Genomic DNA, 27,183 nt, shown 5'->3' with positions numbered 1-27,183 from the left:
TTCTGCTTCTTTGAGATATATAAGTAATAATCGGTGCAAATATTAGTTGAGGGTAGGAAGGACTGGTAAATATGGGGATCGATGATGAATAAATGATGATTTTATTTTTAAAATGGCTATTGTCATTTTTTGTATTGTTACCTTTTTCAAATAATAATTATAATATTTTTTTATATTATTAGTTATTTATTTAAATTTATTGGTAGAATCATTCAAAAATATTATTTTGCTTATTTTTTTAGTTTTCTAAAATGGAAGATAATATATTTGACACAAATCCATGGGACTTATGTCCTTTATTTCGAAGTTTACTCCTTATTCCAATAAAACAACTCATTTCACACCAGCTTTTTAAAACACCGATATGGCATGAAATTAATTTGTTGGAAAGTACCCAATAAGAATCGTAGTACTTTATAAGTAATTTAGTGGAATTAAAGCATCTTTCAAAACGAGCTTAACTACCTATGTTTTGAGGACATGAAAAAAAGGAGGTCCAACTAACTAGCTCTTGTTGAATTAAAACAAAATATCTCAACTTTAATCCCCAAACATTTCAATTTCAATTAAATATCATTCCCCTTTGGAAGTCTTTCATGTCTAATTTAGACTTTGCAACATCAAATATTTTTTTTTGTATAATAAGAACTACAAAGTTCTTTTCCTTTGTGAGATAAACATGCATATGCCTATATAAAGAAAAAAGGAAATTAAGAGCAACACCTTACCACTTCTATTATAATAAAATAATAAAAAAGGGAATATGTTCATTATATTCCAAAATAACATTTACTTAAATCATAATATTACCAAAAAAATAGAACATATCTTTAAGATACTTCATTTGGATAACCAAACCTTCCGTTCCTCATTTTTCCTTAACAAACCTAAAAGTGCCTTTAAAACCTACATATATATCAATAATATTTATATACTATAGTGCATTGTTTCTATAAATCTCAGAATAATCATTCTTTCTCTTTATTTTTTTGTGTGTAAAATGATGAGAATAAATGTGTCACTATTGCTCTTTGTAGTATTTTTTTCATTGGTTTCTTCCTCAGCGAGAGGTAGTGTCACGTATGATGATAGAGCCATAGTAATCAATGGGAAGAGAAGAATTCTCATTTCTGGTTCTGTTCACTATCCAAGAAGCACTCCCGAGGTAACATACTACGTTCGTTTCAATTTGTTTGTCTTAGTTACAATTTGGACGGTTAAAGATTTATTTTTTTAATCATAATTTTTATAAATATTTTGAATAGTTAACTATACTGACTCATGATACTTTTTCGGGAAAACTGTGTGAAATATAACCGAACTTTGACCGAAATTGCTGTAACAATCTTAGACTTACGGCAGGACCTATTACCCCTACACTATTTAGTAGTGTATTATAAAGATATATAGGTGCCCAGCGTACCTATATATCTTTAAAATACACTATTAAATAGTGCATGGGTAATAGGTCCTGCCATAAGTTTGAGATTGTTACAGCAATTTCGGTCAAAGTTCGGACATATTTCAAACCATTTTCCTTACTTTTTAAGTAATTTCTCAAATTTTATTTCAAATTGTATGTTTGAATTCACTAATGAAATTTAGTTAGTTTGACTCTCATACTCTGAATCAAGATAAACGAATTGAAACAAAGGGAGTAGTAGTATCATTTTCAATATTTTCATTCTTGACCAATAGATATGTCTAATTTTTGGTCTAAAACTATATATCTTCTAAAATATAGTTGTCTTGTTTAGCTGTAATTTTTATTTGTCATTATTACTTTTTCTTGTCTCAAAAAATCCTTTTTACTGATGGTAATTGCAGATGTGGCCTGATCTTATACATAAGGCTAAAGATGGAGGCTTAGATGTTATTGAGACTTACGTGTTCTGGAATGGGCATGAGCCTCCACCAGGAAAAGTAAATGTTTTCATCTCTTGTAAGAGTTTTGGGCAAAAAATATTTCTTTTTTAAGAGCGTAGATTTATTTTAGTCCTTCAAATATAAACTGAGAACTTTTAATCTCTTAATTTTGCTACTCTACTTTAGATCTCCTTAAAGGTGTTAAGCTCATGTGACACCAAATATAAAACTCATCTGACAAACTCATTCTCCTGTCGCACCTAGAGAAAATGGTTACTATTTTCGTGTAGGATAAATTATTGTGTTCTAAAGTATTGTCTTCTGATATATAAATAGTTATTATTAAAGGCAAGAAGAAATAAAATGTGTATCAATCAAGAAAGCAATAGCACTATCAGTTAAAATTTGTACCTTGTCGTTAATTTTTTAACATGGTTATGTTAGGGAGATCAAAAGTGCTAAGGAATTAAAATTGCTCAGGTTGTATTTGAAGAACCAAAATGAACTTAAGGATAATTTTAGTTCAAAATTACTGGCTCTTTTAACTTTACAATTTCTTTTTTTTCTTCAGTTTAATTTTGAGGGAAGATATGATCTGGTTAAATTCATTAAACTAGTACAACAAGCTGGACTTTATCTCAATCTCCGCATTGGCCCTTACATATGTGCAGAATGGAACTTTGGGTAAAAATCTACTCAACAATATATAATTTTTTGAGTTGAAATTTCTTTCTGTTTTTATAATCTTGTTTTTGGTGTAGGGGTTTTCCTGTTTGGTTAAAATATGTGCCAGGAATGGAATTTAGAGCAGATAATCAGCCTTTTAAGGTTTGTATCAAATTCTAACTGGATTTAATGTAATTTGTTTTGTTTCTGTTTATGTTTTACTGGTTGAACTATGATGAAGGTTGCTATGCAAGGATTTGTTGAGAAAATTGTCAACATGATCAAGTCAGAGAATTTGTTTGAACCTCAAGGAGGACCAATTATTATGGCACAGGTTTGAAAATATTGTTTATGGCTTGTCTTTACTGTGATATGTCCTATGTTCTTTTAGGAGTCTTTTTAGTTCTAGTAAATAATTTTTAAACCTAATAAGCAAAAGGTTTTATGGTCCGGAACTCTTATACTAACAAACTTTGATTTGCCACTACTTAATTGGGACTGAGGCGTAGTTATTGTTGTTATTTCAATTCATGGTTTTTGTTTTTCCTAATTTTCTGTGCCCAACTTGAAAATGATGTTTAAAAAAGTAAGTTTGTTACTTGATGAAATGTGGCAACAGATAGAAAATGAATATGGACCAGTAGAGTGGGAAATTGGTGCTCCTGGTAAACCTTATGCAAAATGGGCTGCTGAAATGGCTGTAGGTCTAGACACTGGAGTCCCATGGATCATGTGTAAGCAAGAAGATGCCCCTGATCTTGTTGTAAGCTATTTTCACTCTTCTCTTAATCATCTATATATCTTGACAGTATTTTGTCCCAATTGGGCTTTCTTTCAATCCTTTTTTCTTTTCCTTGCTACAGATAGATACTTGCAATGGTTTCTACTGTGAAAATTTTAAACCTAATAAACCCTACAAACCTAAAATGTGGACAGAAGTCTGGACTGCCTGGTAAGTTCGACGAATTCAACTGTATGAGTGGAACTGCTTCTGTTCAGTTGAATCTCTATCAAATTTTCTATCCTTCTATGCATAGGTATACCAAATTTGGTGGTCCAGTTCCTAGGCGACCTGCTGAAGATATGGCATTTGCAGTTGCAAGGTTTATACAGAATAATGGTTCATTCTTCAACTATTACATGGTTAGTTAATCATTTTATTTTATGCAAACTTACCAGTTAAGAGGATTTTATAACTGATAAGAACTACTTTTATCTTTTTTCATACAATTATATCGTCTTGGCTGCAGTATCACGGGGGAACAAATTTTGACCGGACAACTGCAGGCCGTTTCATTGCCACTAGTTATGATTATGATGCTCCATTGGATGAATATGGTATGAAACAGAAACACAACTAAACAAGTAAAAGAATTATGTACTCTCAGATTTCATAATCATCTGTGCAACCAAAAGAAACGGCATTAATTTTTTTTCTAGCAAGCAGGAACTGTTACATGCTTGACTAGCTCTATGGTGTAACAGGGCTGCTGAATGAACCAAAATATGGGCACTTGAGAGACTTGCATAAAGCTATAAAGCTCTCTGAACCAGCCTTGGTTTCATCCTATGCAAAAGTCACTTGGCTCGGAAAAAATCAAGAGGTTACTGATGTAGACAATTCTAATTTTCTAGATGAATTTAACATCTTGATTTCTTCAAAAACTGATTTACCTGTTGACATCAAACACAGGCGCATGTGTATAGCTCGAAATCTGGCGTTTGTGCTGCATTTTTGTCCAACTATGACCCAACTTTTTCAGTTAAAGTCACTTTTCAGAATATGCAATATGACCTGCCTCCATGGTCCATCAGCATTCTTCCTGATTGCAGAACTGCTGTCTACAACACTGCTAGGGTAATGAAACAGGATCCTTCTTTGAACCTACAAAAAAACCATTTTTTAGTATTGCAGGTATTAGGTTTGCAACCTAGAAAAACATGATATCATCCAGGGCCAGATTAATATATTCAAAAAAGCAGTCACAATAAACGTATTTGAAAAATATATGAACATTCTGGACCAAAAATTTTCCCATCCTCTGTGAATTGCTGCAGAATAGCTCCCAAAGCTCTCAGATGAAGATGACACCTATTGGTGGTGGATTATCTTGGGAGTCATACACTGAAGAAACTCCCTCTGCTGATGATAGTGATACACTTTCAACCAGTGGACTATGGGAGCAGATAAATGTTACTAGGGATTCCTCAGACTATTTATGGTACATGACAGAGTAAGTATTTTTATATCTTTACCTTTCTTAAATCATGTTCCAATTTCACTTGCTACTTGGATATCGACAATAATCATTCTGTGTGCTTCCTCCAGTGTAAGTATAGCATCTGATGAAGGATTTCTAAAGAATGAAAAGGAACCTCTTCTAACTGTTATGTCTGCTGGTCACGCCTTGCACGTCTTCATCAATGGCCAACTATCAGGTACTTGGACCTGTAGCCTATTGGACAACATGTCAGAATGGTGTTGTTGATAAATGCATCTATTACGTCTATTCTTATCACCATTTGGTTTTTATATTTTGCCATGTGGTAGGAGCCGTTTATGGAGGATTGGAAAACCCAAAGTTGACATATAGTGGCAATGTGAAACTAAGAGCTGGTATAAATAAAATTTCTATGCTCAGTGTTGCTGTTGGTCTCCCTGTGAGTTTTCTACATCCTGTTTCTCTGTTTTCTAGAATTAGCAATTGTAATTCTACTTCTTATGTTGTTTAAGTCCAATCCAGAATGTTGGATTGCATTTTGAGACGTGGAACGCTGGAGTGCTTGGTCCAATCACATTAAGTGGTCTCAATGAGGGTACAAGAGATTTGACAAAACAAAGATGGGCATACAAGGTTTGCTAACTACTTCTATTACTCTCGTTTACCAAGGGGTCAGTCTAGATTCCCAAGCCTGATTTAAGAAGATAACAAGAAGCTTTGCATATGTAATGCTTGAGGAGAGAAACAAAGCTAAAGGACATATGCATCTATTAAGTCTATTCTATGTTTTATTCTGTCCTATTTCCGGTTCCCCTTGAAGATTAATTGCAACCATGCCTAGTGTCAGGGTAAAATATGACAAAGCCAACTTTTGTTTGTAAGATGTACATTCATGTGTAGCCCTAGGAAAGTGTAATATTTATGTTTAGCTTTATTGTTTTGCCTAGATAGCTTGCTAATATGTATGCCAGGGGTTAGGTCTTGACCCCCCGCCCCCGCTGTTTGTGTTTCATAATTGGTATACAACACTTCCAGGATTAATTCCTGGAATAGTTTTTTTTTTTTTTTTTTTAAAAATGCAACCATGAGGATAAGAGGATAAGATTTTTGTCCCTTATTATCAATAAAACCTGGTGATTTTCTATTTTTGCAGGTTGGTATGAAAGGTGAAATGTTAAGTCTTCACACTTTAAGTGGGAGTTCCTCTGTTAAATGGGTCAAGGATTTGTTGCTGGCTCAAAAGCAGCCCCTGACTTGGTACAAGGTAAGATTATTACTGGTGTAATACAGGGTCCTGGTAATATAAAAAATATAAAAAAAGACTTTTACATGTTTTTATCAGTTTTATGATCCTCAAAATCATGCTGTAAGCACTAATACCTTTTCCAGGCTACATTTGATGCACCTGAAGGAAATGACCCACTAGCTTTGGATATGGGAAGTATGGGAAAAGGTCAAATATGGATAAATGGCGAAGGCGTAGGTCGCCACTGGCCTGGATACATAGCACGCGGCGACTGTGGTGAATGCAATTATGCAGGACTCTACAGTGAGACAGTGTCAGACCAACTGCAAGCAGCCTTCTCAAAGATGGTAAGGGTCTAAGGGATTTCCTAAAGTCCAGCCTTTATGGCAATTCTCATTTTTTTTTCGTGGAGTAGTAGTCCAAATTTTGGGGGAAAGTTTCACATGACAATCTCACCCAGTAAGAGCAAAAGTCAAAACCAGAAAGAGATGAGAGAGACATTTTGTGTCTCTTATTCCTTAAGATATACTGTTTAAAAGTCAAATCTACCGAGTGATTCCTAACACAAATGTATTTCAAACAAGGTGCTAAGGGGAAGAAAAGAGAAACACAAGAAGCGTGAAGGAATATGATACTATAACTTTTGATGAAAAATATGATACTATAACTTTAGCTTCTTGTTTGAAAGAAAATACAACTATCATTATGAAACAGTTAATTTCAGGTATCATGTCCCGCGATCATGGCTGAAACCAAGAGGGAATCTGTTGGTAATGTTCGAAGAATGGGGAGGTGAGCCAGAAGGAATTTCTTTGGCTAAAAGATCAACAACCAGAGTTTGTGCTGATATTGTTGAAGGACAACCAAGTCTTAAAAGTTGGCATATGGCAACTTAACAGTTTGCAACTAAAAGCTCATTTACGGTGCCCAGCTGAGCTGAAAATCTCAGACATACAGTTCGCAAGTTACGGATTACCACAGGGAACTTGTGGAAACTATCACGAAAGTAGCTGCCATGCTCATAAGTCCAATGATGCATTTGAAAAGGTATTGTCCATTCCTGTTCGCATTACAACTTACAAGTATCTAGACTTCATTTAAACCAAGGATTAAAGGTTTTCCTGCAGACTGATGGCTGCTATTTTCTGGCGGTCATTCAAACTTCTGTATTTTAGTTTGTTTCTAAAAAGCATGAGTTTAACATTGTAATGATCTCATTCATTTATCATCATTGGCTAATCTGAAAGTGTCATTAACCCGTTCATTTGTACTTTCTCTGAAATTTAATATGGGATATTGCAGAACTGCATTGGACAGCAATCTTGTTCAGTAAATGTAGTGCCTGAGATCTTTGGAGGAGATCCATGTCCAAATACCTCTAAGAAACTAGCTGTGGAAGCTACGTGCAGCTAAAAGTGGCAAAGATTTTTATAGGGAACTAATGGAGAAACGTCTCATTTCAGTACAGGTACTCAGATTACAGAGGGCATAGCTTTGTAATTATCCTTGCTTCTCCGCAAGCTTAAATTTCAGAAGTTCCACAAAAACTGTCCATTTATCGATTGAAGAAATTGTACAGCATCTTGTATACCATACATCACTATGACTTTTAAGTATCCATACAAATAAATTTCATGTATACATACGTACACAACAAATTTGTGGGTCACTGGCCACCCTTCCACCGAATTGCTGAAAACCAGGCCGGGAGAGGAGTAAAGCTTCTTGTGAAATGACACAAGTTGCAAGGGGGCCAACTTCCATTTTTCTGTGTAATAACTTTATTGTCCACAACTGTGTCAGTAGGTTCGCTTATTTCTATAGCTTTGCATCAAAGCTTCTTGTGAAATGACATAAGTTGTAAGGGGGCCAACTTCCATTTTTCTTTGTAATAACTTTATTGTCCACAACTGTGTCAGTAGGTTAGCTTATTTCTATAGCTTTGCATCCTTTTGTGTTTGCCTTAATATTTAAGTCCTACTACATGTTCATTTGATTCATTAAGATGGATGCCAATATCAATTTCATATCGTAAAGATCATTTATGTCTCAAGTTGATCAACATTTATTGTTTTCCTGGAAGAGGCGGGTTTCTTAATCTTAAAAAAGCATTTACTACCCGGAGCAGGGGCGGACCTACCCTATTAGGAGGGGGTCCACGTGCACCCATTAATCTCAGAAAAACTTTATATATGTGTATATATCTTGGAGAACTATCATAGATTTTAAAAGAAAACCCCCATTGTAAGTTTTGGTACCAAAATTGTACAATTGTATTCATCCATAGAGATACAAATTTATAGTATAGAAAAATAAACTAGCTAGCAATCAGATCCCTTTGATTCTGAGATATAAGAATCAAGGAATGATTCTAACATCCTAACCTATTCAATAGCATATCATATATGATTTTGTTAGATCAATTTAAATCCTACAAAATCATATCTAATCATACTTAGATATTTACAAATCAAGACTCCCCTTCAAGTTGGCATGTAAATATCTTTCATGCCTAACTTGCTTACAAGATTTCCCCATGGGCCATAGATCGGTATTCAACTTCAGCAGTGCTACGGGCTACAACATTCTGATTTTTACTCCTCCAAGTCGCGAGATTTCCCCAGATAAAAGTACAATATCTTGATGTAGACCTCCTATCAATAGTAGAACCTGCCCAATCTACATTGTAAAGCTTTCAATGCCTCTATCTTGACCTTCTTTTTTTTTTTGAATAAGTAATATTTGTATTATAACTCAGCACTTAGGTAGTGCTAAACCCCTTTACAGCAAGTCAAAAGTCTAGCAATATATCAAAGAACTCCCGATCCTAGCATGATTTTAACATATCTAGGATATTTTCTGCATCTATAGGAGAGTTCTTTGTACACCAAAAATACAAAAGCAAAATACAATCTGTTTTGATTTTCTGTACTGTTCTACTCTTGTCTTCGAAACACCTAGCATTTCTCTCCTTCCAGATGGTCCACCATATACAAGATGGTATGGTTCTCCAGTAGCTCCTATTTTTTGCTCCCTTCCCAGCTTCTTCCCAACTAGATAGAGTGTCAACAATCTTGCTAGGCATTGTCCATTGTATGCCTCTGAGATTAATGAATATCTTCCATAGTTGGTCAGTGATTCTACAATGCAAAAACAAATGTCCCATTGTCTTAGCTGCCTCACCACATAACAACAGTGTGTGACTAAGATAATGTTCCTCTTTCTTAGGTTTACATGTGTCAAGATAGTTTCTTTTGCTAGCAACCATGAGAAACATGCCACCTTCAAAGGTGCTTTGGTTCTCCAGATTTGTTTCCATGGCCATATGGAGTTCTGTGCCACTGTCGGTTCAGAAATTTGTACCCTGAACTTACTTTGTATGCCCCTTTGTTGTGCCCATTCCACCATAGTCTGTCTACCTTATTCCTCAGACCTTGAAAATCTTCAATAATTTTGAAGAACTCAATTAGTCTAGGAATTTCCCAATCATACAAGTTTCTTCTAAAATTTAATTCCCAGCCTTGGAACGCCCACATGTCAGTTATCGTTCTGTCCTGATGGATAACTAAGTCAAACATATCAGGGAACTTCTCTGCAAGACTCTAATTACCTAACCACCTATCTTTCCAGAAGATGGTTTTATTACCATCACCTACATTAATGGTAGTGTGGTTACGTAAAATAGTCCACCAGTTTCTGATAGATCTCCAAACAGTGACACCATAAGGATTGTTTGCTTCTTCAGTTATCCACCCATCCACTTCTCCATACTTTATTGTAATCACCTTTTTCCATAGAGAGTGTGTCTCATGGGCATATCTCCATAACCACTTCATTTTCAAAGCTTTGCTTTGGGTCTTCAGATTTTTGATACCAAGGCCCCCCTGTTTCTTGCTTGAGATTAGTTCTTTCCACTTGACTAAGTAATAACCCTTCTTGGTATTATTTCCTTGCCAAGAAAAGGTTCTCCTGATTTGGTCTAGCCTCTGTACTACCATGCTGGGATGGGGAAAAGGGTAAGCATGTAGGTTGGGAGGGCATCTAACACATCATTAATCAAAGTGAGTCTACCCCCCCCCCCAGACAAGTATTGGGCTTTCCATCTTGATAATTTCCTGTCACATCTTTCCAGGACATTGTCCCAAATTCCCTTGGACCTTGATTGGCCCCTTAATGGCATGCCTAGATATATAAAGGGTAGGGTTCCGACTTCTCCTCCCAGAATTGAGGCCAAAAGGTTATTAGGACATTGTATATGGGATAAATGTGACTCTTCTCCCAATTAATGTGCAAACTAGAGATGCCTTCAAAGAGCACTAAGATCACTCTCAAGTATCTTAATTGTTCCTCTTTAGCACCACAAAAAATCAATGTATCATCTGCGTATTGTAGATGTGTCACCTCTAGACTTTCTCCATTGTTTTTAGCCACTTCAAAACCAGATAACCAGCCATTGACCTTTGTTGTCTTAATCATATTATTGAGACCCTCCATGGCTAGGATGAACAGAAAAGGGGACAAAGGGTCCCCTTGTCTTATTCCCCTTTTAGCTGCAAAAAAAACCTTCTGGTGATCCATTTATCACTACTGAGAATTTTACAGTTGAGATGCAGAATCTGATCCACTTCTCCCCAAATCCCATTCTCCTGAGTGTGTTGATTAGAAACCCCCAATTCACATGGTCATAAGCTTTTTCTATATCCAATTTGCATAGGATTCCAGGCATCTTTTGTGATATTCTTGAGTCTACTGCTTCATTAGCTATCAATACTGCATCTATAATTTGTCTGCCTTGAATGAAAGCCATTTGCTGGAGTCTACCACTTTATCCATCACCATTTTGATCCTTTCAGTCAACACTTTAGACAAAAGCTTGTAGAAACTGCCTATCAAGCTAATTGGTCTAAAATCTTTTAACTCTTTTGCCCCTTTCTTTTTGGGAATCAGTGCAATATATGTTGCATTGAAGCTCTTTTCAAATATCTCATGTTCATAGAAGTTGTGAAAGGCATTCATAATGTCATGTTTTAGAACTTCCCAACATTTGATGTAGAAGCCCATTGTGTATCCATCAGGTCCAGGGGCCTTAACTATAACACACTTTTTCAAGCAACTGAGCACCTCCTTCTCAAATTTGGCTTGTAATTATACTTTTTCTGCTTCTGAGATTGTAGGACAATTTATCATGTTTCCTGCTGGTCTCCATCGCTCTGTTTCTGTGTACAACTTCTTATAGAACTGTATGATCTCCTTTTTCACTTTGTCCAGCTTCTTCACTGTCTCACCTTGTACTTCCAGTTGGTCAATACAATTACTCCTTTTATGTGCATTAGCTGAGTTGTAAAAGAACTTAGTGTTGTTGTCACCTTCTTTTAGCCACAAAATTTTGGATATTTGCCTCCATGTAGTCTCTTCGTTCTTGAGTAGTTCTTCATACTCCAGGAAAGTAGTTGCCTTTAATGCAACCTCTTCCTCTATTAGTGCTCTATTATCAATAATAAAGTCCAGAGTTGCCATCTTGTTTAACAGGATGGATCTTTGCAAAAGAAAATTTCCTTTTTCTTTCTTACTCCACTCCTTGAGCTTACCCTTCAGTGCTTAAAATGTAGTCTGGTTTCCTGTATATGCAAAAGAATTCCACCAAAGACCTGATTTTATCTATAAATTCCTCTGTGTTCAGCCACCAATTTTCAAACTTGAAATAAGATTTGTTCAGATCCCATGGTCCACAGTGTAAAGCTATAGGCACATGGTCTGATGTCAGTCTTTGTAGAGCAGCCTGCTTTATTTTACTAAATTGTTCACTCCACTCGGTTGTAAATATTATTCTATCTATCCTTGATGCAATATTATTTGTATCTCCCCTAAACCAAGTCTGTGTTCCTCCTTCAAGTGGCAAGTCAATAAGCTCCAGGTCTTCTATAAAGTCTAAGAATTCTACCATGGCAGTAGATCTCATTTGGCAGTTTCTCCTCTCTATGGGGAACCTGCATACATTGAAGTCCCCACATACTAACCAAGGGCCCTCCATTAAACCTCTGACCGAACCTAATTCATCCCAAACCTCTCTTCTTTCCACGTTGCAATTTGGTGCGTACACCTCGGTAATGTGACAGTTAAAGTTTTGGAGCAGGCCTTCAAAACTGCAAGTTAGCGTATGTACACTTATTTGTTGCACCTCTCATTTCCAAACTCTACTATCCCATAACATGCTAATCCCTCCCCTGGTACCACTTGCTTTTAGGCAAGCATATCTAACCCATGTCCCTCCCCATATTTGCTTCCCTATCTCTTGAAGGTCTCCCTATAGTTTAGTTTCCTAAAGACACACTATGTCTACCTTTCAAAGTTCTATACAACTCTTCACCACTCTTCCCCCCTCCCCCCCGTCATTTAGTCCCCTAACATTCCAAGACACTAGGTTGAACTTCATGGTACAGGTTGTGCACCTCATTTCCCCGCGCTCCTGGCCTCACTAGTTTTGAACTTAACATCAAAAGTAATTAAATTCTTCAATTCATTGGTGCCTTTGAATCTAGTTCTTCTGATTTCTGATGATGGCTCCATCCTTCTAATATGCTTGCACACATCAATTTGCATAAGAAGTTCCATGGCTTCCTCTTCATGGCCTTTAAAGTCAGCTCCAAACATTTTGCCGAGCTTGATTAAATTTTTTCGAACCCAGACTGTTGTGGACTTTTCCTTGTCAATGACCTATTTAGCTACTTCTGTAGCTAAGGATAACACCTCGTCCTCTTCCCAATTTCTGACTTCTAGACTTGAGTTGCCCATCACAATGGATTGTTCCTTGCAATTCTCAGTCCCCTTTATCTCTCTTACAGTTACAGTTCCCTCTGTCTCTTTCATCTTTGAATTTTCCCCCACGTATCCTGCATCTGAAGTTGTGGCAGTGGATTTAAGATTTTTTGTTGCGTTGAAATTCTCTGGAGAAGATGTTCTGATTGTCGTGGTCTCCTTCCAGAATTCCTTAATTTGTTGTTCTAGATTGGGTTGGGCTTGTGAGGTATTTAATTTTTGTTGGAGTGGTTTTTGGTTTTGGGCCGGCCCATGACTCAAAATATTCATCTCCTGCCTTGGAGACCTCATATGTTCCTCACGTGGATTTAAATTTTAATTATTTCCACTCCCCATGTGTTCCATCCAATCAATAGCTGTCAAGCTGGCTACTTGATTGATGACTTCAAAAGATGTTTTTAACCTTTGGGTATTTCCCACCCTCTTCATTGGATATGTAATAGACCTCCGTGCAAAGCCCTCATCTAGGGTTTCCCCAATTTTCACCGTCTCCGCCATGGAAATATAATTTTCCATGTTTTTTCCCGATGGCTTTTCAAAGGTCGCAACTTTCTCCATCCAGATCAAAATCCTGAAGGTGTATCCTTGTTTGGTTATGACGACCTCTCTGGGTATTTTCTGCCCTTCATTCTTAACCTCAATATGAGTCCATCTGAGATGGTTTCTCAGTTCTGTTTCCTCCTCCGTTATGTACCATCCTCTACATTTATCACCTATTTCTTTAAAGACTTCTTTGGACCACAAGTGCAGGGGTATTCCTATTGCTCTGATCCATATCTTTTCTTGTCTTTGTTGTGATGGTACGCAACTAACTAGTGGGTTCCACCATTTTAGTTTCACCTTCATGTTCTTCCAATTCCATTCTCCTTGCAGAATTTGTTCTGCCATGTGCTTGTTTGGGAATTCAAAAAGGACGATGTGCCCTGCCATCTCATAGATGTCAACTCCAAATGATTTATTCCATGTCGAGGAGGCCCATTTTCTTACATCAGTCGAAGTGGGTCTCTCAGATCCTCCGAATAATCCCGTAATACTTCTCCCTAATGGGCCCTATATGCTAGCACTGGCTTCTTTGTGACTTTGTTGTTTCCATTTACTTCTCTCAACTACCCTGGCATACGTAATAGTTGGCTTTGAATGTTGTTTGACTATACATTGGGGAGTGGTGTTAATGAAGCCTTTAATCTTGAATGTTATGTCTCTCCATCCCGCATTAATGGCATGTTCAGGAACAATAATTTCTCTGGTTTCTCCTATGAGGGCCGAAAAATTCATGTACCTTCCATGTACGTTGTACTTTTTGGTGCCGTAAAATTCTGAAATTTGTTCTTTTGTCCTCCATCTTCTAATGAGATTCTTATTGTCGTTGGAGGCTTCCTTGAGGATGTAACAAATCCATTCCAATTTCTTTCTGCTCAGCATTATCTTTCACATTCTTTTTCTACTTCTCTACCCAGTCAAACCAGGTTGTGTTGTCGGAGCTCCATCTTGTGATGTCGAAGGACTTGAAGACTGCGTTAATATAGATTCTGTTGTCTACCATGGTAAATACCTGATCTGTGGAGCGAACGAAAAAAGATAAAAGGTTGAAGCAATTCTCACTGTGGGTGAGTATTGATTGGCTGAGAAAGAAAGGTTTGTTGATGGTGGTCCGCACCGGTGTGAGCCTTCTGCTATTCTAGGAAGTAAGAGAGAGAAAGTCCTTGATTACCGTGCCTGAGAGCATTTTAGAACCTGTAATCTCTTGAGTTTTAGATCTTATTGTACCTTAATTTTGCTAGGACCTATCTTGACCTTTTCTGAAAGGCAATCCTTTCCCTAGTGAACTTCTCAGATATCTTATAATCTTGTAGACCACTTCTTGGTGATCTTCCTTCGGAGAGTGCATAAATTGACTCACTAAGCTTACATCAAAAGCTATATCAAGTTGAGTGTGTGATAAGTAGATCAACTTTCCCACTAGTCTCTTATATTAACTTTGGTCAACTAAATTTCCTTCTTTGCTTTCAAATTTTATATTCAGATCAGTAGGTGTTTCGGCTGAACGACAACCATTCATGCATGTCTCTTTTAGAAGATCTAGTACATACTTCCTTTGTGACACCATAATGCCGTCTTTTGATCTTTGCTACTTCCATGCCAAGAAAATATTTCAACTGACCCAAATCTTTGATCTCGAATTCTGAGGCCAATTGTTTCTTTAGAAGTCTTCATTTCGGGCAAGCTATCTCCTGCAAATATGATATCATCAACATACACTATCAAGATAGTTGTATTTCCCTCAAGAGATTGTCGAATGAACAAGGTATGATCTACTTTCCCTTAAGTGTACCCTTGTTTTTTACAAACTGAGTAAACCTCTCAAACCAAGCTATTGGAGATTGTTTGAGCCCGTAGAGAGATTTCTTTAGCTTGCACACTCCAGTTCCATACCTTTCTTCAAAACTTGGAGAAGGATCATATAAACTTCTTCTTCTAATTTTCCTTTAAAGAATGCATTCTTCACGTCTAGTTGTTGAAGGGGTTAATCAAGATTGACATCAATGGTCAGAAGAACCTTGATTGAATTCAACTTGGCAACTAGAGCGAAAATCTCAAGATAGTCAATCTCCTAGGTCTGAGTGAACCTTTTTGCTACCAAACAAGCTTTATACCTCTCCAAGGACCCATCTAATTTAAATTTGATGGTAAACATTCATTTGCAGCCCTCTATTTTCTTTCCACGTGGTAGTTCCACCATTTCCCGGGTTTCATTTCTCTTAAGTACATTCATCTCCACAAGAATTGCCTCTTTCCACTTAGGAACATTCAAAGCATCTTGGCACATTTTTGGGTATCTCCATTCCGAAAAATTGAGAAAGAAAAGCTATATAGGAAAGAGACAAGTTTCTATATGACATAAAATTTGACATGGGATGGTTTGTGATTTTTCTTACCCCTTTACGTTTGGCAATTGGAAGATCAAGGTCTAAAATAACAAGGGGCAAATCAAAATTAGGTTCCGGAGAATTACCTTGTATATTAGTAAGATCTTGTGGAGTGGACTTTTGGTTCTAATGAGCGTCCTTAGTCTCTTTTTATTGATACTGGTTTCTTCTCATGTAAACATGTAATTCCATGTTTGTTCCCTGTCCTTGTCACTAATTGTATCATGAAAATGTTCTACTTTCTCAGTTTCCTTACTTTCATTACATAAGTTGGGATCTCTTACTTTATTAAGGTTGTTATTACCAAAAGTATCATCTCCCGTATCTATCATAAAACCTAGATCCTTTTGTTTCTCACATGTTGGGTCGCGAGAATCCTTACTATCCATTGAATCTTCACTATGTTTCTCCCTCTGAAGATGAGTTCCAAAAAATAATTGAGATTCAAAAAAGGTGAAATCCATTGTGACAATAACCTTCCTAGTATTTGGGTCATAACACTTGTATCCCTTTTGACTAGGGGCATAGCCAACAAAAACATTTTTTAGCACTTGGATCAAGTTGACTCCTATTATGCTCATGAACATGAACAAATACACTACACTCAAATCCAAACATCGCTATGGCTTAGCTTAAAGGGTTTTGTTGCATGGTATTTTTGGGAGGAAAATTATGAACGTCTATGTTTAACCATTTCACAAAATTCACACTGGAAAGAGGATGTACTTTTATTCAGAAACAACTGAGGTAACAAGAGTTTCAAATAATGAAAAAAAGCTAGGATGACTAAGTCTATAGTGTCATAATATGACTTTTTATCAACTTGAATAGAGTTCAAACAAGCTGAACTAAAATTTACTAAATTGTCCCATTTTTCAAGAAAATAGAGACCTTCAAACTCTCTATTGCATTGCCAATCATCCTCTCTGAGACCTTTTCCTGAAATACGCATGAAATAAAGTCAAAGATAGCACGACAATTAAGCTTTTGAGTCAATTTGCTGATGGACAAAAGATTTTGAGACAATTTTGGAACATGAAGGACATCAAAAAGGGTCAAAAGAGGGGTTGGTTTGACTGTCCCTTTTCCAACAATTGTTGGGAAGGAACCATCAACAACTTTGATTCTTCTATTTCCTGGAGTGTAAGTTGAGAAAAAATGGAAATTCCATGTCATGTGATCACTAGCCCCTGAATCATGATCCAAGGACTTATACTAGTTGAATCTATACTCACAAAAATGGATGGTACATTACCTGCTTGGGAAAAAGAATAAGTCGGAGTAGAAGGATCAGATTTACTGGTTTGGAGTTAAGGTGGGAGAACTTGGAGAAATTTGTGCAGTAGGTCTACTTGTTCCTTAGTGAAAGGTCGCATTTCTAGAGAAGATTGAAGCCCTGGTTCTTCGTTGGTACACTGAACGGCCTGATGTCTACAGTCTTTTTATTCCAACTAGGTGGTTTTCTATGGATATTCCAACATGTCTTATGAGTGTGCCCATATTTTTTGCAAAAATCACACCACGGCTTCATTGTTGTGATTGTCAGAATTTTGTTAATAGAACTCTCGACTTTTATTGATGTCACTGAGCGACGTACCCCAATCAATGTTGTTTTAGTTACAAGAATAACCTTGCTCTGATACCATGTAAGTTTTGGTACCAAAATTGTACAATTTTATACATCCATAAAGATGCAAATTTATGGTATAGAAAATAAACTAGGTAGCGATCAGATCCCTTGATTTTAGGAGATTTGAGAATCAAGGATGATTCTAATATCCTAACCTATTCAATAGCCTATCGAATATGATTTTGTTAAATCAATTTAAATCCTACAAAATCCTATCTAATCACACTTAGATATTTACAAATCAACGCCCATACATATATGGTATTGGGGCAGCTGGTCGAAATGCCCCTTGGGCTGTCTTCGCGAGCGTGCACCTCAAGATCATATCTCAATGACAGCACTTGCTATATTTTTTAGCAGGAAAACCTGCTTCTTTACAAATTTTTAGCCCACATAGTTTTATTTATTTTTTTAGCTTTTGTTTTACTCTTTAGTCCTCACTCTCGCCCTGCATTTTGATTAAATCCCTCCTCCCTAAAAGCCCCAAATTCAAAACCTATTCTTTAGTAGGTGTTTGGCCATGAGATACCATATCATAATATGGTATCGTGAGATGAAATTAGCGTTTGGACATGCGATTTTATGTTGATTCCATCTCATGATTCCATATTCTCCAAAAACCATGATATGGAATTACATGAGAATTCCATATCATGATTTTGAGATATTTTTATACTAAAATTGATCCACGAGTTTATATTTTGTTAAAACAACCTCACATTTATATCTACTAACCATTTATTTCATATGTAAATAAAATTTATAATCACCTCATTACTTTTTAACATTTATTATTCTCACCGACATAAAATTTATTATTCTCACCAACATATAGTCACTTTAACTCACACCAACCGATTGTTGAGTAATAAATTTATTTTATGGCCTTAATAAGTGCACATTTATATTTTATGTGTAAGTTATTAGTAATTAGTTACATATTTCCTATCAACTTTGTTTAAAGAGATAATATTTATTTTATGACTTTGCATTGTCTTGGAAGCACTATTTTTATTACTCTTACAAACATTATTTTTATGAGTGCATTCTATAATGCTTCCAATTTATTTTATGTTCACTAAACTAATATTGATGTATTTTTTGTATAATAGAATTGTGTTGGTGCGATTGATGGAACATATATAGAAGGGGAGGTTCCTAAAGCGGTGCAACAAGCATATCGTAATCGCAAAGGAAGAACATCACAAAATATCTTATGTGCTTGTGATTTTGATATGTGATTTACCTTTATTGCTGATGGTTGGGAAGGTACTGCACATGATAGTAAAGTACTTGAGAATGCACTTGTTGAACCAACGTCACAATTTCCATTTCCACCATATGGTAACTTTAAATTACATCCTTAGAATAAATATTATTTATTTACACAAAGCTATCTCATTTATGTCACATATGCTTTTAGTAATTCTTTATAAAATGTTTGTTGGTAGATAAATATTATATTGTTGATGCTGGTTTCCGAAACATAAAAGGATTTTTAGCTCCATACGAAGGACTACACAATCATTTGCAAGATTACCAAGGAAGTGAAAGAGAACCTCAAAATCCCAAAGAACTGTTTAATTATAGGCATTCATCTCTGCGCAATGTGATTGAACGAACTTTTGGTGCTTGGACAAATAGATTTAGAATACTGAAACAAGGCATGAACCATTATGATATTGATACACAAGTGAAAATTGTCACAGCATGTGCAATGTTCCATAATTATTTGCGAGAATACCAAAATACTGATGAAATATTTATGGTCTATGAGCATGAAAATATAGTTGCGGATGATATTGACCAACAAATGACTCAAAGTAACAATGTTGGTTAGTCTTCTCGATCACATGATCAAAAAATGCAAGTTCAACGTGAGGAAATTGTCTGTACTATGTGAGATGATTATATTAAAGACTAGTACACTACAATTTATGTTCAATTTTTTTTATTAAATTAAAGTTAGATGAAACAATTACTTAAGTGGAGAACAAATAGATTTGTAATAATTTATTATGCGATTTTATAAATTTTTGTTTATTTGATAAGATTGAATAAACAATTGGAGCTATTTTAATAGTTTTACAACTTATGGGATTTTTATGTTTATGAGAAAATATACAACACAAAAAATTTCATATCGCATGTCCAAACAAAACTTTAGGGCCCGTTTGGCCATGCGATATGGTATCATGATATGGAATCATGAGATGAAATTGGAGGTTTGTTTGGACATGTGATATGAAATTTTTGTGTTGTATATTTTCTCATAAACATAAAAATCTCATAAGTTGTAAAACTATTAAAATAGCCCAATTGTTTATTCAATCTTATCAAATAAACAAAAAATTATAAAATCGCATAATAAATTATTACAAAGTTATTTGTTCTCCACTTAAGTAATTGTTTCATCTAACTTTAATTTAATAAACAAAATTGAACATAAATTGTACTTGATATGCTCATATCTCTCAACTACTCCTACAAATAACCTATAAAGTAGAAAAAAACATACATTAGTGAGTAAATATTAACTTAGAAGTAAACATTTGTATCTGATGAAAATTTTTTTCCTGATAAAATGGACTTGGTAAAAAAAAAAAAATCGAAAAAAAATTTGGTCTTTTTTTTAAGGTAGGTTTTAAATAGTCATTTTTTTGTTTTTTGTTCTTTTTATAAGAGAAGAGGAATTGATTTACGTATGTACTTAACAATTTTAGTCTTTTAAATTAGTTAAATTTAACAAAAAAAAATAAAAAATAAAAAATATATATATATATTAACTTAGAAGTTAAATACACTAAGATAAAAATTAACAAACATCACTGACTTCTAACTATTTACAAGAAAAATCAATAGTTAAATATTATAGAATAACAAAATTTTAAAAAGTTACCACAAGTTTGAGTCAAAAACACTTCTAATAAAATTTAATCAAAAAAATTATAACTAGTCCACTTGAGTAAATATTAATAACTAATTGATCAAATTTTTCCCAAGTCTTCAATCCGTTGGACTTGATATTCTTCAGTCATGTGAAAGAACATTTTGCGAAACTAAAATTAAGAAAGTGTGGCACCGCCAATTAAAATTGTCTTTTATCAATATTATGCGTAGTCATAAGATTAAGACGCTTTTTTATTATGAAAAATAAAAAAAGTATTACTCCCTTCGTTCTTATTTATATTCACCAAATGAATTTCTACTTTATCATTTATATTCACCAAATTTAAAGTAATAATAAATTTTATATTTGTGAGAATAATAAATTTTAAAAAGTAATGGTGTGATTATAAATTTTATTTACATATGAAACATATGGTTAGTAGATATAAATGTGGGGTTGTTTTAACAAAATATAAACTCATGGATCAATTATTGTATTAAAATATCTCAAATCATGATATGGAATCACCATATAATTCCACATCATGGTTTTTGGAGAATATGGTATCACCTCTCATGATATGGAATCATGAGATGGAATCAGCGTAAAATTGCATGTCCAAACGTTGATTCCATCTCACGACACCATATCATGATATGGTATCGCATAGCCAAACGCCTACTTAATTTCATCTCATGATTCCATATCATAATACCATATCATGATACCATATCACATGGCCAAACTCTAGTCTCCCTGTTAACCCTTCTTTCCTCATTCTAATTTCTAAACTTATTTTTTTGCCCTTCTCTATCATAATTATTAAGTCTTCTTTACAAATTATAAGCGCACATAGTTTTATTTGTTCTTTTACTCTTTTTAAAAATTATTTAGAGCCCGTTTGGATTGAATTAAAAAAAGTAACTTTTAAAAAGTAACTTTTTAAAGTGCTGGAACTTATTTTAAAAATAAGTAGCTATGTGTTTGAATAAAAGTGTTGCAGTTGAAAAAAAAATTGTTGATGTGTTTGGCAAATAAGTGCTGGTAAACACTTTTTTTTTTTTATCAAAATGGCTGAAATACCCTTTAAATTGTTAACATGATAAAAAGTTGATTAATTTAAGGTTTTTATACTTAAAAAAAAATTAAAACAAAATTAATTTATGTTTTACATCCATAAGTAATGATATTTTCCTATCATTCACATATTTCTTTACCACCTTATAAGAGGAATATAAATTCATATTTCAGAAATAATAATAATAATAATAATAATAATAATAATAATAATAATAATAATAATAATAATAATAATAATAATAATAATAATAATAATAATAATAATAATAATAATAATAATAATAATAATAATAATAATAATAATAATAATAATAATAATAATAATAATAATAATAATAATAATAATAATAATAATAATAATAATAATAATAATAATAATAATAATAATAATAATAATAATAATAATAATAATAATAATAATAATAATAATAATAATAATAATAATAATAATAATAATAATAATAATAATAATAATAATAATAATAATAATAATAATAATAATAATAATAATAATAATAATAATAATAATAATAATAATAATAATAATAATAATAATAATAATAATAATAATAATAATAATAATAATAATAATAATAATAATAATAATAATAATAATAATAATAATAATAATAATAATAATAATAATAATAATAATAATAATAATAATAATAATAATAATAATAATAATAATAATAATAATAATAATAATAATAATAATAATAATAATAATAATAATAATAATAATAATAATAATAATAATAATAATAATAATAATAATAATAATAATAATAATAATAATAATAATAATAATAATAATAATAATAATAATAATAATAATAATAATAATAATAATAATAATAATAATAATAATAATAATAATAATAATAATAATAATATAATAATAATAATAATAATAATAATAGTAATAATAATAATAATTCAATATGGGCAATTTGGAAATTGTATAAAAGAATTAAGGGCAAAAAGGTAATATACTTGGTCAACATAAAAGGGCTTTTAAGCTAAAAAAAAAAAAAAGCTCCCCTCCCCTAGCTTTTAGCTTTTGGCTTAAAATAAGTCATTTTTGACTTAAAATAAGTCACTTTGATAATTGTCAAACACTCTAATAAGTCAAAAACTGGCTTTTAAGCCAGTTTGACCAGCTTAAAAGTCCATCCAAACAGGCTCTAAATCCCTCCCCCCAAAAACCCAAAATTTCTAAACCTATCTACAGTCTCCCCGTTAACCTTTTAACAGATGGAAAAAAAAAATCCCTCATTCTAATTTTTAACCCCTATTTTTTGGAACTTTGCTATCAGAATCATAAGTTTTTTAAGGAGTTTCCTTCCGAACTTTATTGCTAGTAATAATAAAGATAATGGTGCCCCCGTTGCGTTCAAATTCTAAGTACGCCTCTGATCAGGAGATATAGAACAGCTCGAAGCTTCAGTTATGGATAATACAAAAAGATGACATATGATGGCATTCAGAGGAAGAACTGTCAATAGTAAGATATATAAGAATTTCATGGGTAGACAAACTTGCATTATGTCAGTATAAAATGGACATAAGCACAGAAGACCTATATACAATGTAGGACTATCAACATAACTTTGCAAAAAATAAGATTGCTTACTTGAGGATAATACTTTTACAAAGCAGAACAATGCCTCCAAAACAATTTCCTATGGCCCATGCCTTATCAGTTTTGCACATTCGATTGCAGTTGTACAGGGTCTTCAAAAGGCTGCTGAAGCACAGGCATCTATTATATTATCCAATTCCCTATAATTTTGAAAAACATCTCGCCCTTGATTTCTCCACCTGAGCATTCTGTCATAGAGATCCTTCATGTTCAGCTGTATGCTGTTTATCTCTAGTGTGAGTTGGAGTAGCCTTTTCACACACTTGACTAGATATCTACCAACCTTTAGTTTCACGTCACACACAAAATTGAGTCCACATTCCTCAGTTTCAAACATAGAAGCTGATATACGTTCACTTACATCAGTTATGTCAAAGACAATACGAGCTCCTGCTGTAGCCTCTTTTCCTGTGTATGTCTTAGCCCATGCAATCAAACCTTTTTGCCTTTCATGGTTAGATTTCCTATCCTTCATTCCAGGTTGTCCTCCGGATAATTGCATGAGGGTACCATTTGCACCATAATGCAAAAGCAGTTCACATTCAGCATCACTTATATGATTCAAGCATCCGAACAAGATGCCTATTGGTATCCTCCGAAACAACATGTTCTTCTGTACACTAACACCTGGTGTTCGTTCTTTATCTGGAGCAAAGCTTTCATTTACTTTGTCTGAGTGCCCATTGTACATGTCCTGAAATTCTTTAATCCAGAAAGCAAGTGCTTGGCAATTGGAATCCAGGATATTCACTATTTCCTTCTTAAAGGACAGAGATCCCCTGACTTCCTTGTTGCGACAAAGAGTTGTCTCATTGCCTTCATCAGAGCCAAACTTCTTAATAGTCCATAAATTGGAAAATTTGATCAGATTATCAACTAAAAGTTCCAAGTAGGATCCACCAGCAGGGTTCAAACTCCATGCTATAAACTTTGCAGCAGTAGCAAGAAAAGGAGCTTTAACGTCCTGTGAATTGTTAAGATTACCTTCTCCATATATGCATGCTGAGCTGTACTTGTCCCTCAAACTCTTTTCTGAGAAGAGCAAAATAGAAGCGAAAATGAACCAAGAAGGGAAAGTTATTGTAATTGCCCTGAAATAAATAGCAGAGACAGTACCATATTAGCCATAAACTCAGACAGTGCAAACTAATTGCGTGAAACGTCATGAAACAAAAACTTACCAAATAGAACTTTGATTTACTTTGGCAATATTCACAGCTTTATTTGAAAATGCGTTAACTGGCTTGCAAACTTCATGAACTAGAAACTCCAAAGATTCCAAGGACAAAGGTCCAGTCAAAATCCTCAAAATCTGCTTCTTGCATGGAAAGTAAGAATGTGAAAATGGAAGTTTTGATCCAAGATCCATTGATATGCCCCACCACATTGGTCTGGAAATAATATCTAGCACTAGGGAGACCAGCTTAACATGAAGCTCTAGAATAGAAGCCAAACCCCTGCAAAACAACAGTGCAACAATGAGGAACCCAAAAGATCTAACAACAGGAGAATCTTTCAAATTAATTAGAGTTTTCAAGTAGTTTATTAACATCACAGAGAGCCATAATGTTATCCTTCAATAGAAAAATCCAAGAAGAAAATGATGAAATAGATAAAAATTTATAATGCAGTACAAAATATATATGCAAGCATATAGACTAAAAAGCATTTAGAAATTACTGGAGTTATCTGTACAGAAACCTTACTGGTTACTGACAACAGGAAAGAAGAAAAGAAAACAGGTGTGGGACTTACGTCAGTAGAAACCAGTAATGCAACAGGGATCTAGTCTCAGTAAACATGACAGGAGAAAGTACCAAGCATATAACAATTGAACGCCAATCTTTCCTCTCATGAAATTCCATTTCTAAACAAAGGAAAGGTCTCTTAATGACCTCTTGCAAAATTTGAGATACATCATACTTCAGAAGCATGTGATCTAGTTGCCATGAGAGCAACCTGCGAGCAAAGGAAACTATTATGGAAAAAGTGATTCATTAGATGGCTTACACCAAAACAATTAAGAAGCAACTCATATGAATCAGGTGCACATGTTACAAGACTAAAATTCATGTAATTAACACAATAGTTTATGCAATCTCATTAGCATATTTATCATGAAGGACACAGATAGCATTTCCCATTTACTAAGACAGGAAATCAACAGTCATTTCTCTTGTAACATTAAACTATATTGCCTCAATGCCAAATGTAATCTATTCTCGTTTTTTTGATATAAAAAATCGATATGCATATCAGTCCAGGAAACAAAAAAGGGACAATCAAGAGTACTGTTCTTTTTCTAACTTCAGTTCAAGCCGTCTTTTGTATCCAGAGACTTCTAAGAGACATGATGCAACATTTAGCATGTTTAATCAGAACTACAAGAAAAATTGAAGTAATTGGATGACATGGAATTCCAAAATATGATACAATATAAGAAATAACGGTAGGCCAACAACCTAGTAGGTTCGAAATAGAGGATACAGAAATAAAAAATCCATGAATAATAGAAAAGCTGTTTTAACCAACCTTAGCGGTATTTTTCCACTCTCAATGTTAATTTCCTTTTGATAATGTACCTGTTTCAGCAAAGCACAGTGTCTTCCATCAATGGATCTTAGGTCAAGCATAGGAGGCAATTTCAGTAAATAGTGAACTCGTGATGCTAGTACTGCCACCCTCACAACAGCATACAAAATGATTGGAGAAAGATCTGCTGGAATAACATATAACATGCCAAACATTTCAATAAATAAGTTCAACTATAATTAGCAAAGACTACAATCAACGGGAAAGCAGATATGGAAATTCTACAAACTCGTTAACCTCTTTTTGTATTTCTATGCTTCTACTGATTATGTTGACCTGAAAACCAACTCTCTGACATGAAAGAAAGACCCTACAGAACATAGGACCTAAGTAAACTTACTAACATGACTACACCTTAATCACAACTAATTGGTATCACATATGCACATCTTTTTCTCCCATTATGTCCTATATTTTGCTAAGTCTTGATGGATTCAGGAAATTATAAGTCTTTAGCGACAATTTCCTTCCATTTAATGTTAGATCAATCTATCCATTCTAAACGTACAACCGCTGCATCTAGAGGTCTACATGAAATTTCTTCATTTAGCATCCTCTCTACACAAAGTAAGCAGCTTTTAAATAGAAACCTAAAACATGCATAGTTGAAAAAGACAATTACGTTGAAATCTTTCAAGTTTCTGCAGAACATCAGCACAAGATTCAACTATTCTGGTACAATCCTGGCCAGAAATCAATCCACCAATTTGCAGAACCTCCCCGTCAGCAGTTTTAAGAACCTTGCATTCAATTGAAGAAGATAGCACTGTAGCAATCGTCTTCACCAAGTACTCAATTGTACAGTTAAAGACCTACAGGTAATTACAAAATTGCAGAAACATCTCAAATTAGACATTCAAAATGAAAAAAAAGCTCATAATTATCTTTTTCTTTTGCTTTCGTTGTTTTGTGATGAGATATGACCTGGGATGATGTGAAGCACAAAGCGGAAAGGGCAGTGTCCAAAACCCTAACTCTAGAAATTGTTTCGGCGAGGTTAAGCGAACGGTTGAGATTTGTGATAGAGAAGTCCATATTCGGAGCTTCATTTCCGGTCGCCGGACTTATGTACTTCAGTTCAGATGCTAGTGACACAAAGAGTGACCTTATTTCTGGAACCGTCGACATTGACAGCACACAAGACTACCCCGGAGAATTATTTCCCGCCAACTTCCCCGATTTATATGGAATGATAAAAAGGACAGCGACCGCTTCAACATAACTAGTGTTTTATTTATTATTTTTTTAAGAGAAAGAGAATTATTCAAAACACCTAACTTGGAAATTATTATTTTTGTTTTTGAATTATCTAAATTTCAAGACAGAAGAGAAAAATAATGCAAAATATGTTTTTTTTTTAATAAAAGAAAAGAGAAACGTTTATTAATAGTGAGGTTTGAAACCACATTACTAGTATGGAAAACATTACTAGTGTCCCTTTCTTACCATCGAGCCATAAAATCAATTTTGTTAGGGAGTTCACAAGTTAGTATATATATATATATATATAATCTTAAAATCATGAACTCCTAACTTGAATGTTAAATTACTATAATATTCCTAACTTAGGTTGTGACTTTTTCGATGAGTTGTGACTTTTTTC

The 27,183-nt window shown here is 34.0% G+C and overlaps 4 protein-coding genes across 6 annotated transcripts in view; 2 read left to right on the top strand and 2 right to left on the bottom strand.

The window, feature by feature from the left end:
- The window catches only part of LOC125876682 (WD-40 repeat-containing protein MSI4-like), a 1,104,907-nt gene that overhangs the window by 388,581 nt on the left and 689,143 nt on the right, over positions 1–27,183 (top strand). The window lies entirely within an intron of this gene.
- Positions 998–7,981, top strand: LOC125876678 (beta-galactosidase-like). Its single transcript, XM_049557895.1, is given in 21 exon segments — positions 998–1,165; positions 1,828–1,923; positions 2,438–2,550; positions 2,628–2,694; positions 2,774–2,866; positions 3,152–3,295; positions 3,396–3,484; positions 3,570–3,675; positions 3,783–3,870; positions 4,018–4,136; positions 4,226–4,390; positions 4,591–4,766; positions 4,862–4,971; positions 5,084–5,193; positions 5,277–5,387; positions 5,908–6,018; positions 6,144–6,307; positions 6,309–6,347; positions 6,725–6,892; positions 6,894–7,047; positions 7,303–7,981. Coding segments are annotated over 21 exon segments (2,499 nt in total). The 5' UTR covers positions 998–1,000; the 3' UTR covers positions 7,414–7,981.
- LOC125876679 (uncharacterized) lies at positions 3,869–26,772 on the bottom strand. 3 transcript variants are annotated; one of them, XR_007447526.1, is made up of 7 exons: positions 26,505–26,772; positions 26,203–26,392; positions 25,521–25,707; positions 24,744–24,947; positions 24,170–24,445; positions 22,980–24,079; positions 3,869–4,417 (listed from the first exon to the last, which is right to left on the bottom strand). XR_007447526.1 is itself a non-coding variant. In XM_049557896.1 (6 exons), exons 1-6 carry the CDS (start codon positions 26,706–26,708, stop codon positions 23,083–23,085), a joined length of 2,058 nt encoding a protein of 685 aa, XP_049413853.1. In that variant the 5' UTR covers positions 26,709–26,772; the 3' UTR covers positions 22,838–23,082. The 3 variants fall into 3 exon arrangements, 2 of the variants coding, with proteins under 2 accessions (XP_049413853.1, XP_049413854.1); XM_049557896.1 differs by lacking the exon at positions 3,869–4,417 and having other exon boundaries at positions 22,838–24,079; XM_049557897.1 differs by lacking the exon at positions 3,869–4,417 and having other exon boundaries at positions 22,838–24,079; positions 25,521–25,704.
- Positions 11,146–11,944, bottom strand: LOC125877362 (uncharacterized). Its single transcript, XM_049558679.1, has 2 exons — positions 11,589–11,944; positions 11,146–11,485 (listed from the first exon to the last, which is right to left on the bottom strand). The coding sequence occupies exons 1-2, from the start codon at positions 11,942–11,944 to the stop codon at positions 11,146–11,148; spliced, it is 696 nt and encodes a 231-aa protein (XP_049414636.1).

The sequence above is a fragment of the Solanum stenotomum genome, chromosome 9, assembly GCF_019186545.1.
Source record: "Solanum stenotomum isolate F172 chromosome 9, ASM1918654v1, whole genome shotgun sequence".
Classification (NCBI taxonomy): Eukaryota; Viridiplantae; Streptophyta; class Magnoliopsida; order Solanales; family Solanaceae; genus Solanum; species Solanum stenotomum.
The sequence above is the reverse complement of the archived record's forward strand: the minus strand, read 5'-3'. Positions and strand labels throughout refer to the sequence as shown.